This window comes from Watersipora subatra, chromosome 2 (assembly GCF_963576615.1).
Source record: "Watersipora subatra chromosome 2, tzWatSuba1.1, whole genome shotgun sequence".
NCBI classification, from domain to species: domain Eukaryota; kingdom Metazoa; phylum Bryozoa; class Gymnolaemata; order Cheilostomatida; family Watersiporidae; genus Watersipora; species Watersipora subatra.
The window spans coordinates 1,945,644-1,958,613 of record NC_088709.1 but is presented as its reverse complement, the minus strand read 5'-3'; the positions used below and the strand labels follow the sequence as shown (position 1 = coordinate 1,958,613).

At 36.5% G+C, this 12,970-nt stretch overlaps 1 protein-coding gene across 1 annotated transcript in view; it reads left to right on the top strand.

Moving 5' to 3' along the window:
• Positions 1–189: 189 nt before the first annotated feature.
• LOC137386972 (importin-4-like) overlaps positions 190–12,970 on the top strand; it is a 59,866-nt gene continuing 47,085 nt past the window's right edge. The window contains exons 1-4 of the mRNA XM_068073222.1: positions 190–308; positions 8,671–8,757; positions 10,819–10,904; positions 11,070–11,111. Of these exons, the coding sequence (XP_067929323.1) occupies positions 231–308; positions 8,671–8,757; positions 10,819–10,904; positions 11,070–11,111 (293 nt within the window). The 5' untranslated portion in view covers positions 190–230. The remainder of the gene's footprint in view (positions 309–8,670; positions 8,758–10,818; positions 10,905–11,069; positions 11,112–12,970) is intronic.

The window sequence follows — 12,970 nt, the reverse complement described above, 5'->3', positions numbered from 1 at the left end:
GCAATGTGTCGAAAACTAGGCTCCATTAATATTGCGGGTAAACGATCTTTTTTATAATCGTGAAACGTAATATTACGCTCTAAGGCTATTTCAGAAGAAAAAGTCCCGTAAACCAAAGTTAACCAATTAACTACACCCTTTTTGATCATTGACCAATATCGTATTACCGGAAATCAAGAGCTTTACGTCGTGGAGTACGCGAAGTGCTGTGACATCAATTTAGAGAAAGCATGGCTTCTCAGGTTGCTTCTAATATCGAAGCTCTGTTAGATCAACTACTAACTCCTGACAACGAAGTTATTAAGAAAGTATGTAGTGAAAACATAACTTTTTTGTCTTTGCTTCGATGAATCAAGAACCTTTTTGCTAATGCTACGAACCTACCAGTGCTTCGTGGATAATTTCATTTTGTTGGCCGAAACTCCGTCTACGCTAGCATATATGCGGATACGTGTTCTGATATAGTTATCGACGCACAACTTACTGTTAAAAAGTTGTGTACACATCAGAATTCAGCACGTTACACAGCACTTCCAATCTAAATCAAACATTAGTAGAACGGCGTTGTAGCTTACTCGTAGGCCTAATGCTATTTTATCATAACGTTTACCTCATGCGCTCAGCTACTTGTACTGCCACTTAGCAAAGCAAAAACAGTAGTAGACTATCTAGATATATATTACAACTGAGCCATAGTAACTAAATTTTAAATAAAAAGTAACCACGTCGGTAACTAATTAAAGCAGTACGTCACGATGTACTGTTCCAGATCCAACTTTAGTTGTCTATTACCGCTTAATGTATTAGTAATTTTAGGATGTGCACAATTATCTTTATGGCACATGAAATTGCTAGTGCAAGCGCATAGGGGTGCAAGTGCATGATACATCACACTTCTCAGAGTTGGCTGCCGCTGGACACTGCCAGCAGATATAAACTAAATTGGAACCATATTGGCAAGAGTGAATAACCAGACTGTTTTAAATAAATTTTGAAATATTTTGAAATCAACATTAAATATGTGATTGCGTTCAAAGGGTCGATTTAATAAAATTAAGACCATTAAAAGGCTAAAAAATCAGCTACCATTTGATGTCGTTTTTGTCTTTATAAACTAACCCTGTCCAAAAATATAAGCGTATGAATGAGGCCATCTTTTAAAAAGCTCAGATTCGAGCGGGTGCTTCATTCGTGATGTAATGAGTGATACATGTGAAAAGAGTCCATGAGCGATAAATATAAGATCTCTTCATTAGCCAATCATCAGCACGAAATTTTTATATAGGTCATATTAAATGTTATCGCTCGTAAAACGGTTTGTCTGTGACTTCAAAGATTCTCATTGTTAGGGATTTCACTCTATTACTAGTGAGTTACGCGCATCGACTAGTAGTAGATTCTAGTAGCTACGTGCATCGACATCGATATTTAATTTACTGATTTAATTGACATTGTTGATTTACTGAATTACTGTACCGACACGTTTTATTGACGAACAACAGAATTGTAACGATGTTCAGTTCAATGAAAGTGACTCAAAGTTTTCTGAGCGTCAGGTTATTAAAGATTGGAGCAGACAGGTTATGGTTAGAGCCGACAGGCGTCAGCAGCGTTATGCTGCAGAGGAAGATAGGAGAATGGAGGTAAATCTATCTTTAACTTTGAGTATCTTTTACATATATTCTAAACTAACGGTAATAATTTTAGTACTCATGAATACATCTACTAATAAGTAAAATTATAACTTTTCGCTATCACGAATCATCGTTTCATAACTTTTTAATCGTTTCACAACTTTTTATCGTTTCACCTCGCTATAACAGTTGCTTAAAATTTTCTTTTTAGCATTATTTTTAGCTAGTAAGTTAGATTTATGATTAGAATTTATGTTCATTTCTCGCTTGTAGAAAGTGAGGAACAGCGATTGATCATTGCTCATCTTTAACTCTCAGAGACAGAGCTTCGAATTGCTGGCTTTGCGTATTTATGTTTTCTTTAAACATTTATTCATTTTGAAAATTACACTCACAATCTATCTAACTCTCAAATTGAAAGCTTTCAGTAGATACGCGTTAGAACCACATATATATAAATGACATTTATTACATGTTTTATTGTTACAGGATGTTTATGTGGTTCACTAGAGGAGCAGTCGTGTCGGTGTGGAAACTGCCATAAATGGGAAAGAGAACCACGAATGTGGGCTGCACAAACCATAATATGTTTTGTTTGAGTTTGCTGCAGTGGATTAATTTGTTCCATTATATGAGCTGAAACTATATGAATAGCCATGACTTGGATGGACGTTTTTATTAAAAACTTTATGTTGCGATGAAAACTTTTTGGCTTGTAAAAGTTATATAATAAAATAATATTGTTGAAGACAGTGCAAAACATGATTTGCAAAACATATTGAATACATCATAGCCATGTTGCCATCTGTGTTGAAATCTTCTCTGATAGATGGATTTATGAAGTGTAATCAGAGCTGTATTGGCAGGTGCTTCTGCATAGCTCAACTCAATTCCAACAGACCAAATATTAAGTTCAAAATTTTTTATGCTCCACCCGACTAAATGAAAACAGGTAAGTCTACAAACTGCCAACCAGGTGCAAGAATGGCTTTAGTAATCCTTTAGTAGTACACAACAAACAACATATCAACTGATAGACAAAAAATGCTTTCTTTTGAAATCAACTAAAATTTGACGCAATCACATCTTTAACAAAATTGTTGCCTACCCTGTATATACTCTATTCTGTTAAAATGCACATTTAAAAGCGTGTAGGTGTTTGTTTCTGTTTTACCACATTTTTACTGAAGGCAAAATACTCTTTGGTAAGAACAGTGTTTATTTAAAACATTGAGTATTCAATAAAATAGTCGCTTAATGTGGTTATATATGTTGATTAGGTTAGCAATTATTTGTAATGCTAACGATACTTTATCACAGCTTTACCTTGTTTTATCTAGGCCTGTCCATTTGCAATTTGCTGTATTCATCACTGAAAAACTCTTTCTTGTGTTCTCTTATACTTGTGGTCGCAGTTCTTTAAATTTGATGAGTTAATAGAGAAATATCATGGATTCTAAAGAAATATAGTCTGCTGCTTTTCTTAAAGGTTGACTTGCAACAAAATTCACATTACAGTTATTTGGTATCAAAAGATTCGCCATGTCTTACTCTATTGTGTTGTAGGTGCCAAATATGTGGGAATGTGATTAAAAGCTCGTAAAAGCTCAAAAACGAACAGAAAATCGCAGCCACACGAGACCGCCCTAGTTTGGATTCGTTTTCCAAAACAGCTAAAATGTGACGTATGTGTGCTAAAACGGCTAAAATGTGTGCGAGATAGTTTATGTTTACACTTTCATGCATCCTTATTCGTCGAACTATTTTCACAAATATACTTCACGCTTGCGATAAAAACCATGTCTATTGTTCTTACGCGTCCATTTTATCGGCATCGTAATGCTGCAACTTTGAGCACTGATATCTCAAAACATAGCATAAAAATATGTTTAATATTTTAAATTTAGCTTGAACGATTGCATATCATCCTCTGATAAAAATGATGAGCCTTTTGGTCCGCTATGATGGTTGAAAAATGCTGTAGAAATTGTTCGCGCCATATGGCGGGAATTGTAAGTCACATGATCAGATAATGTTAGTTTCAGTTCAAGTTTGATCCATCGCAAATAGCAAACACGCTTTCTCATATTAAACTTGTTAATTTCAATTCGTCATAATGTCTAACGCGCCACATAGTGTTTGTGCAGCTGCCAAGCTGAGAAGCACCGTTTTTTTGGCCAAGAGCTGAGAAAAGACCAGACCTTCACCGGGCGTGGAGCAACTGGGTGAAGCTGGATGTGACAAACTATTTATTCGCCTGCTTACTCTTACCTTTGTTTTCGCCTGTTCAAAGACGACATGTTTTCTAACCTGTTTGCATACTCCACATATCACCAAAGCACGTGAGTAATTTATTTTATGAACTACCTGTATTAGTAGTTGTAACTCGGGTTATTTTCTAGTATTCTCCTAATAGTACTGTACTAATCTATATTTAATATAACGATATTAATGTCATTTAATTGTAATATGATATTATTAGTATTTTATCTTTTTAATTACGTGTATTATTCTTATAATAACAAAACTAATTCATACTGCATATCTATCTGTAAAACGTAATATATTAATATATAATTGATAAAATAATGTTGTTTCACGATTAATTTCGCCAAATTTCTTAACCCCACTCACTTATAGATATGTTATATAAAATAGTTATTGTCATTTTCTGGTATCATCGTTAATAGCATATTGATATTACTAGATGATTATTATTAGTATTAGATGAAGAGTTTGTGCCAACCACTGAAGACTGGGAAGAGTTTGAGCGCTATGTTGGCCAGCGCTATGTTGGCCAGCGTCAAACGCTCTCCAATTACATGTAAGATAGAGCTGAACTAAACCAAACTTGACAAAATATAAAGAATATCCATAGAGTTATTACTCACATTTTTATGTTTACAATATCATGGATTCTGATAAGGTTTTGTAAAATCTGTGTCATGATTGCATGGCTATATATTTATTCTTTTTCTGATCAAGCAAATATGATATAATAACAGGAAATGATGTTGTACAAATCTTATTGCAAGTCAACTATTGTGTTGTGATTTCAGACCCGAATCCTCCTTCAAAGAGGAGAAAATAATAGTAAGTGTGACAGCACTCCAGCGACTATTTCACTGTCACGCCTGCGCCCTCCCCTGCTCATTCACGATGGTGCGAGAAGGCGGATGGGTAGAGTTCAAGGTTACACGTGCCTCCTGTCACCGATCGTACACTTGGGAAACAACTGCCAGGGTGAACAGAGCTCACGTCATCAACCCCCTGCTGGCAGCTGCATCGCTCTTTTCTGGCGGATGCCTTACGCAGAACCTCCGTTTTCTGTCACTCCTGAACATCGCGATACCAAGCCACAGCGTTTGCCTCTACCAACAAAGAGAATACTTACATGGTGTAAGTGTTAATATTTACTCATAAACTTGGAAAATGTGAGTAAAAGCTTGGCACACTAATTGAATAACGACATTTAGAAACAATTTTTTTCTTGAAATGAAAATATGTCATCCTTCAAGCGAAATATATTATAATTTAAAATTCTGATTCTTCATCATAATATAGCACAAAAAGGGGCAAGAGGATTCTACATTCTTAGACTAATGATAATGATACAAATTAATCTTGTATAATGAAGTTTTACAATATTTTACAGTGTATTGCTGAGCAGTACACCCTGCATAACGAGGGATTGATGGCAGCAATCGATTGGGAGCTTGATTTGGCAGGTGACGGTAGATGCGATAGTCCGGGGCACTGCGCACTATACAGGGCCTACACTATGATGGATCAGAGCTGCGGTTTAATAGTCAGCAGCCATCTTGTAAAGGTAAAACTTTGACAGTTTTTACTTCACAGCCTGACAAAAACCCGAATGTTTTAGTAGTTATCAATACATAAACATGAAGTTGCTGATCTAGCTAAATAATTCATTCAAATAATGTGAAAGTGATTGTTGGTCGTAACTTTCTTTACTTTGCAGTCAACAGAGACCACCAGCTCTAACACCATGGAGCTGGAAGGCTTCAAGCGTTGCCAGTCCGATCTAATTTCCCACGGCCTCAGAGTGAGGTCCATTACAACGGATGTTGTTACAAAGGTTGTGTGCATACCGCAAGCTTGTGTTTTGGCTTATGCCGCAAATTCGTCGCCGTGAGCGACGGCCTCTACCTGCCTGCTTGGTGTCTAAGATTCGGGCTCTTTTCCCACCAACGGATGATGAAGAAGTGTTTGCAGACTTGCAAACAAGATTTGCGGCATAAACCAAAACACAAGATTGCGGTATGCACACAACCTTTTCCGAGCATTTGGCGATGGCTCTCCAATTGGTAATAGATTATCTACCAAACAATTATTGAAAAACAATAATTGCTGATCATCAAAATAATCTCGATCTTTATATAATAAAATCATAAAACTAATACACTCTCTACTGTAGTAAGTGTACAAGCCAAATATAACAGTTCTCCTTGTGTTCCACGAGTTCAGAATATGTGTGTTCAACCGATGCATTAAATGTTTAACACAAGAATTGTAGATAATTCATGACACATTAGCATAGCTTTGGTGTTGTTGGCATTAAATGAAAATCCAACTCACTATGATATCGCAGGTAATTATTCCACCCCAACTCAAGGGGTGCAGGCACTACGAGTTTGTCCACACCAGGATGCATACACAGGCATTCATGCTCCCCGCGGTCATGGAGACGATGCACAAACTCAGCATCATGGCAGCGCAAACATTCAGGAAGAGATGGCATGTCTTGTCAGCGCTTGCAGACACACCACTCTGTAGCCGGTGGTATTAGCTCCTAAAGAAATGAACAGATATGTCTATGCAACCATAGCTAATACATCGGGTCGATGTTATCCAACAGTATATCAGTGCAGCACTAGACTAAAATTGTTAATGTTGTCATTCAAGAAAAATCTGTAATTATTTTTTCGCAATATGAAACGATAATTATCATTACTAAAATCACATATATAATAATATTCGTTCTATCACTCTCAAGCTAAAACTATTACTACTAGCTAGCTTGGCACATAAGAGCTGGCTAGTGGCGGTGCTTACTTGCTGTGAGGTTTGATTCTGTTGAGAATCAGTTCTTCAGAGTTCTTCAGATAGAGCGTTAGGCTCGAAACGCCAGGGTCTTAACTATTCAGAATTTGACATTTTTTTATGATCGCAACTGAGACATGTACACGTACGTTGAATCGTTGGACGGAATGCCCAAGCTGAAACTGTAAAGTAGCGAGCATCTATATTCGATACGGGGTCTTAGGTAAAGCCCGAAGTGTTTCTCATAAACTATCGCTACGATAAGTTTTATATTGAGCTTTTTATTGGCCTTTCAATTCGCGCGAGAACATCACGTGACAAGACAATAACCAAATGGCGCGGATACGTCATCGAAATCAAGAGATTCCAATCTATGGCGGCTTTTTGTTTTTGAGCTTTTAAGAGCTTTTAATCACATTTCCACATATTTGGCCCCTACCACACAACACAGTAAGACATGGCGAATCTTTTGATACCAAATAACTGTAATGTGAATTTTGTTGCAAGTCAACCTTTAAAATAATTTAGGTCATGATTTCTAGGGGAAAATTTTAATTTTCAATATTTGGATTTTTTCACAATTTTGAAGCATCAAGTGTTTCTTGACAATTAATAATGTTCTAATGTGCGTGTTACCAAGTCTGTAAACACTCCTATGTCATGAATTAGCACGTGTAATGAAGATAATTGACTGCATATGTACTACATTGCTTTGGAATGACCTTTGAAATTAGAACCTACATGTTTATTTATTAAACCTCAAAGCAGGATTAGTTGTGAGAAGCAACTATAACTGGTACGGTTGTCCATCTCTACTCTGTTTGATAAAAGCATTATGACATCAAATGACATTATGTCACATTCCTGCAATCAGCTTGTAGTGCCAGCGTTGTAGGGTATTATCCACCTTTGGTCTCGTTGATACCAAAATAATTAACCAGCCAGGTACTATAAAACCCAGCAAACCGATATTTATATTTCACATGATCAACCGCATCGATCATACGAAGAGAGAATGCTCTTAAATACTTCACACTTCAAAAATGAGTTCATCAGCATTCTGATGTGCAATGCAATTCACAGACAATTTGCATAAGTACAAATGAAAGATAACGTCTAATTTATCAAAAAAAAATTATTAAAATTGACAAAATCCAATATTTTATTTTTAAAAAATCATGATTTTTTCCAACCCTGTAAATAATTAAATTCTTAATTTTTTCACGACTAAAAGCACATTTTTCTGTTACAATTGAAGCGGCTGGTTTCAACTTGAAGGTTATGAACCTTCTTGAAAAAGGTGGAGAAAAGATATTTTACAGCTTTTTTACAACAAAATTTCAAACTGATATAAATATCAATGTTTAGCATGTCTCTCCCAATAATTGTCGATAAGGAGTTTTGACCGACAGCAAAAAAATTTGTGTTGCCATCTGATTTGAGTTTCTTTAAAGAGTTGACTGCATCAAGTAGTTATTTAAAATACACACATCACTTTTTTTAACTGCTGAATTACTGTCGGTGATAACCAGAGTATCCTAAACCACCTAGTAGATAAACAGACCTTTAGCTGTCGTTGATGGGTTTCTTTTACAAAGTTAGCCCTTCAACTAACTTAAAATATTTATGTCGCTTTTCGCAGCTTGCAAATTGTTGCTGTTACTGATTTCTATGTTCTACAATGCCTTGAAGAAAGGCAGTTGAGAGCATTGTTAGGTGCTTGCAGTAGGCTCACTGCAAACTCCTGCAAAGTTTTAGCAGATATTTCAGTCTGTGGAACTTGTGTGTAAATGATGTCTTATATGTGTACACAGTAATACAAATTTTATGACTATATAATGTCATTAAAGACAGTTACTAAGTGAGTGCAATATTGCCCAATTTTTCATTCTTTAGTTTGTCTTTCATATTTCCTCCAACCTAAATTTTTTGTCAGGTATTGCCAGCATCATTGTTATTGCTGTCATTTTAGGCAACTGAGCAATTGCGGACTCTTTCTTCAGCGCCAGAATTTCTACCCTCGCTCTGCACAGTTCTAAGTACTTCCCAGAGTTCTCAGGTTTGTGTTGCAATCTACATTTTATTGTTATACAAGCGCTGTCTCAACTTGTTCATGACAGAATCACTTGTCTTGTTGAGAATTCGCAATTTATTAACTTGACAATTCACTTTACAATAGTCTTGTCTTAGACTGAGTAAATATTGACTTGACTGAATAATGACTGACTATATTCAGACTGTTTGATTAGATCCAATTCTTCATCATTAATGAGCATCAATCGACAGAAACTGAACTTTACAAGAAGTGGAATAACACAAGTATCCTTTATATCAAAATAAATCAGGCCAAAATTTTGTTAGATTAACGCGTATTGCCTTTAGGGTTGCATTCCAGAGACTTTGATAAACAAACATGGAAATAGTTTGTAGTTCTTGCCTCCAATTTGCTTTATCATGGCTGATCATCATGCATGGCTGTTGAAAGGCATAAAGTACATTGCATATTTTTGTAAAACCTGGCTTCATGCTGGTACATACAGTAATACATCATTTTTGGCAGCTAATCGAGACTCGCACTCTACACTCGGTACGATAAGGGAAAGTCTGCAACATAGAAACTAATAAACTCATATCTAATGAGGTGACATTTTCATTAATCGTCCACGTTCTTTTATGCTTAGTTTCATTAGACAATTTTGAGAGAGTTCAGGGCATTTATGTGGCATAACGAAGGGTGTCACAAGCACTCTGCCCTTCTATACTCTACAAAACGCAACAAGAAAAACAGCAAACCGCGGTGACTACCACCATAATAATGTTTGCAGAGGTATCTCACCGAGTCAGAGTCAAAAAGTAATTATGGATTTTACTTTTATATAGTTGTTTACTTTTTTGAGAATTATTTTTCACCCCGAGAAATACTAAAGAGGGACTGGGAGAGGGATTACTGTGGTAGGGATTACTGTGGTAGGGATTATTGTGGTAGGGATTACTGTGGTAGAGATTACTGTGGTAGGGATTACTGTGGTAGGGATTACTGTGGTAGGGATTACTGTGGTAGGGATTACTGTGGTAGGGATTACTGTGGTAGAGATTACTGCGGTAGGGATCACTGTGGTAGGGATTACTGTGGTAGAGATTACTGTGGTCAAGATTACTGTGATAGAGATTACTGTGGTAAAGATTACTGTGGGTGAGATTACTGTGTAGAAGTTTTTGCTAACATACAGCTTTAGATGGATCAACAGTCATCGCATACAAGCTACATGTCAGACAATAATCTCTGCTAGATGGACAAATGACTCTTTTATCTTCTGACATTGTAATAGTTGCCATTGTTAAAATATAAATATCAGAGTTGTGAGTAAATTTATGTTAACATCGATACATGTGACAATGTGAGCCTGTCTTGACAAACTTGTTTTTGCAGAGTTGTCTCCCGTCGAGCGGAGCGAGCAAAACAACAGCTTCTCACAATACGCACTGCACCTGATTCATCAGCTGCACTGAAAGGGAGTTGTTCTCTTCCGTTCATGCGGTTTGGCTGTGATGTTATGTCGGTCGCTCCATTGGTAATCATAACGGATTTAGCCCAAAAATTTATGTAGAAAAAATAAGATGAAACCGTTTAACCAGAGACCAGTTTCCGCGGTACACTTTAGTAAAACTTAAGAATAAATTAAATTGAAAATAAAATCAACAAGAACTAATAAAACTGACTGATACAAAAATACAACTAAAACTGACTAAGCGCACAAACAACGACATGTTCAGTTGCTGTTGTTGCTCAAGTTCTTATTTTCTACTAAAGTTTCCCGCAGAGACTGGTCTCTGGTTAAACGTTTTTATCTTATTTTTTTCTACATACTGTAAATTTCTGGGCTAATTCCTTTATGATTACTCATGGAGCAACTGACATAACACCGCAGCCAAACCGCATAGATGGAAAAGAACAATTCCCTTTCAGTGCAGCTGATGCATCAGGCGCAGTGCGTATTGTGACAAGCTGTTGTTTTGCTCGCTTCGCTCGCCAGGAGACAACTCCGCAAAAACGACAGTTTGTCAAGACAGGCTAGTGACAATGTATGAACCTTGAACTTATCTTAGGACAGTGTTTCAGGCGAGACAGTACGGTGCGGTGTTGCTAAGACGTCGGATAATAAAGCGAAGTCAATGGATGAGTTTATCTGAAGAGATGAGAAATGGGTGAGTTTCGGGCTGCCTGTATTGGTGAGTCAAAGCATCCGTCGAGTTTGTGATAGTCTGTCGAGTGCTCTTTTCACCTGGCTAATAGTTAAACTCAACTCCCTGGTATGACTATTCAAAAGCCATTCTAACAGTTCAACTTTGTTTATTCTACTTTGTTTGTAGATTAAAGGAAAGTATATTTGACGTCCTAACCGGGGAGCAACAGTAAGTATTCGTATTAAATATCTCTCTGTTTAGTTGCTGATGTTGTTACTTTCATATAATTCCATGTGAAGCACAAATCCATGTAGTTCTCTATTTCCTTACTTGTGGAGGTACTCCTGTGCCATGTTCAGGCGAAGCAAACTTAACACCATGGTGTTAACAACATGGTGTTGACATCATGGTGTTAACATCATTGTGTTAACAACATGGTGTTAACATCATGGTGTTAACATCATGGTGTTAACATCATGGTGTTAACATCATGGTGTTAACATCATGGTGTTAACATCATGGTGTTAACACCATGATGTTAACACCATGATGTTAGCACCATGGTGTTAAAATCATGGTGTTAAGAACATAGTGTCAAGTAGAGTCATTTGTAGACTCACCAAAGTTCAGGTTATTTGAAGCGTCCTTTTTTTGGTAACTGACTATAAGTTACATGAATATTTGGTCATAGCTCGAAAAACAACTAGAGTTTCAGCTATCCTTTAAGGAGGTATAAAAAGAATTGTGCATTGCTCTTTACAACGGTTAACCAAGAAATTTATGCATTTGAATCTTGCGTATTGAGTAATAATGCTCAAAATGGTAACTAAACGTCTCAGTTATCCTTTTGAATAAGCTAAATCATTCCTAAGCCATATAAAGCACTACATTTGCTTCTCTAATCATTTTTAATAATATCACTCATTCAATGAGTTTGTAGACTTCTACATGGTACAATATTGTAGCAGTGTAAGTGTGGAGTGTGTCCTTCAAGGTCAAATCTAGTGCTATATGAATTCGGGCTTGCATAAATTTTCTACACATTTGCTAGCAAAAGAAATTCTCTTCACAAATAGCTTGTGATGGTTTTAATTTTAAGCATTTGAAAACTTGGCCTTTCATTTTGTAAACAATAATGCTCAATTCTTTTTATATGTCATCAAATGACATGTCAAGATCATAGTTTGTTTTTTGTGTCCGTAACCAAATATACTTTTATATTTTAGTCATTTACAAGAGAACTAATGCATCAATTGGTCTAAAATTAGGTAGTTCTACATAGAAGACTCTGGTTAGCAACAGGGTAATATATTGTTTTAATATTCTTCACCAACACAATATTAATTGTGTTGGTGAAGAATGTCATCTATGTAGGTATCGGAATGGACGCTGTACCATATAGACTGCTAGCCGCCATTGTTTCTCAGTGTTAATTATATGATAACAGGGGCTGCTATTGATATTTCAGCCTGTTAATATTGACTAGCTCTGGTGTTTCTTTTCCTCCAAGTAAATTAGAATGAAGGCTGATAGGTGCTTCAATAGATGATCAAAGTGCGCTTCTGAAGAGCTTCTGAAGAGGTTATAATTTTTTGCCGCCTTGTAGGCTGAGTTACAGCTGTTTATGATTACTTGCACACATACAGTCAAACATGGATAACTCGCCCTCGGATAGCTCGAACACATGGTTAACTCAATCGGTTTCTTTGGTCCGTTCCCACGTAATGATAAATTGCTTTAGATAACTCGACCTCAATTCTGCTAACTCGAACAGTTTTTTGCCCAACGGCTACCGAAACGGTTGTTATCGCTTTAGAAAATCACTTTATTCTAAGCCATAGAGGTAAACCTCAACTTTTCGTAATTCATAAGCGTCGTTATTACCACCATCGGCAAAATATTTTTGTCAACGACTTTTCTAAAGGTTTGGTTAAATTTGATTTATACCAAACATCCGCTTCGCGATCGCCCTTCGGAAGCAAGGAAAAGTGTGGTAATCTTTGCATAAACTTGAAGAATAATCGGCAAAATTGATCGTGGGTCAAACGCTCAAAAGAAAAGTCTTTTCTTTTGAGCATTTCAACAAC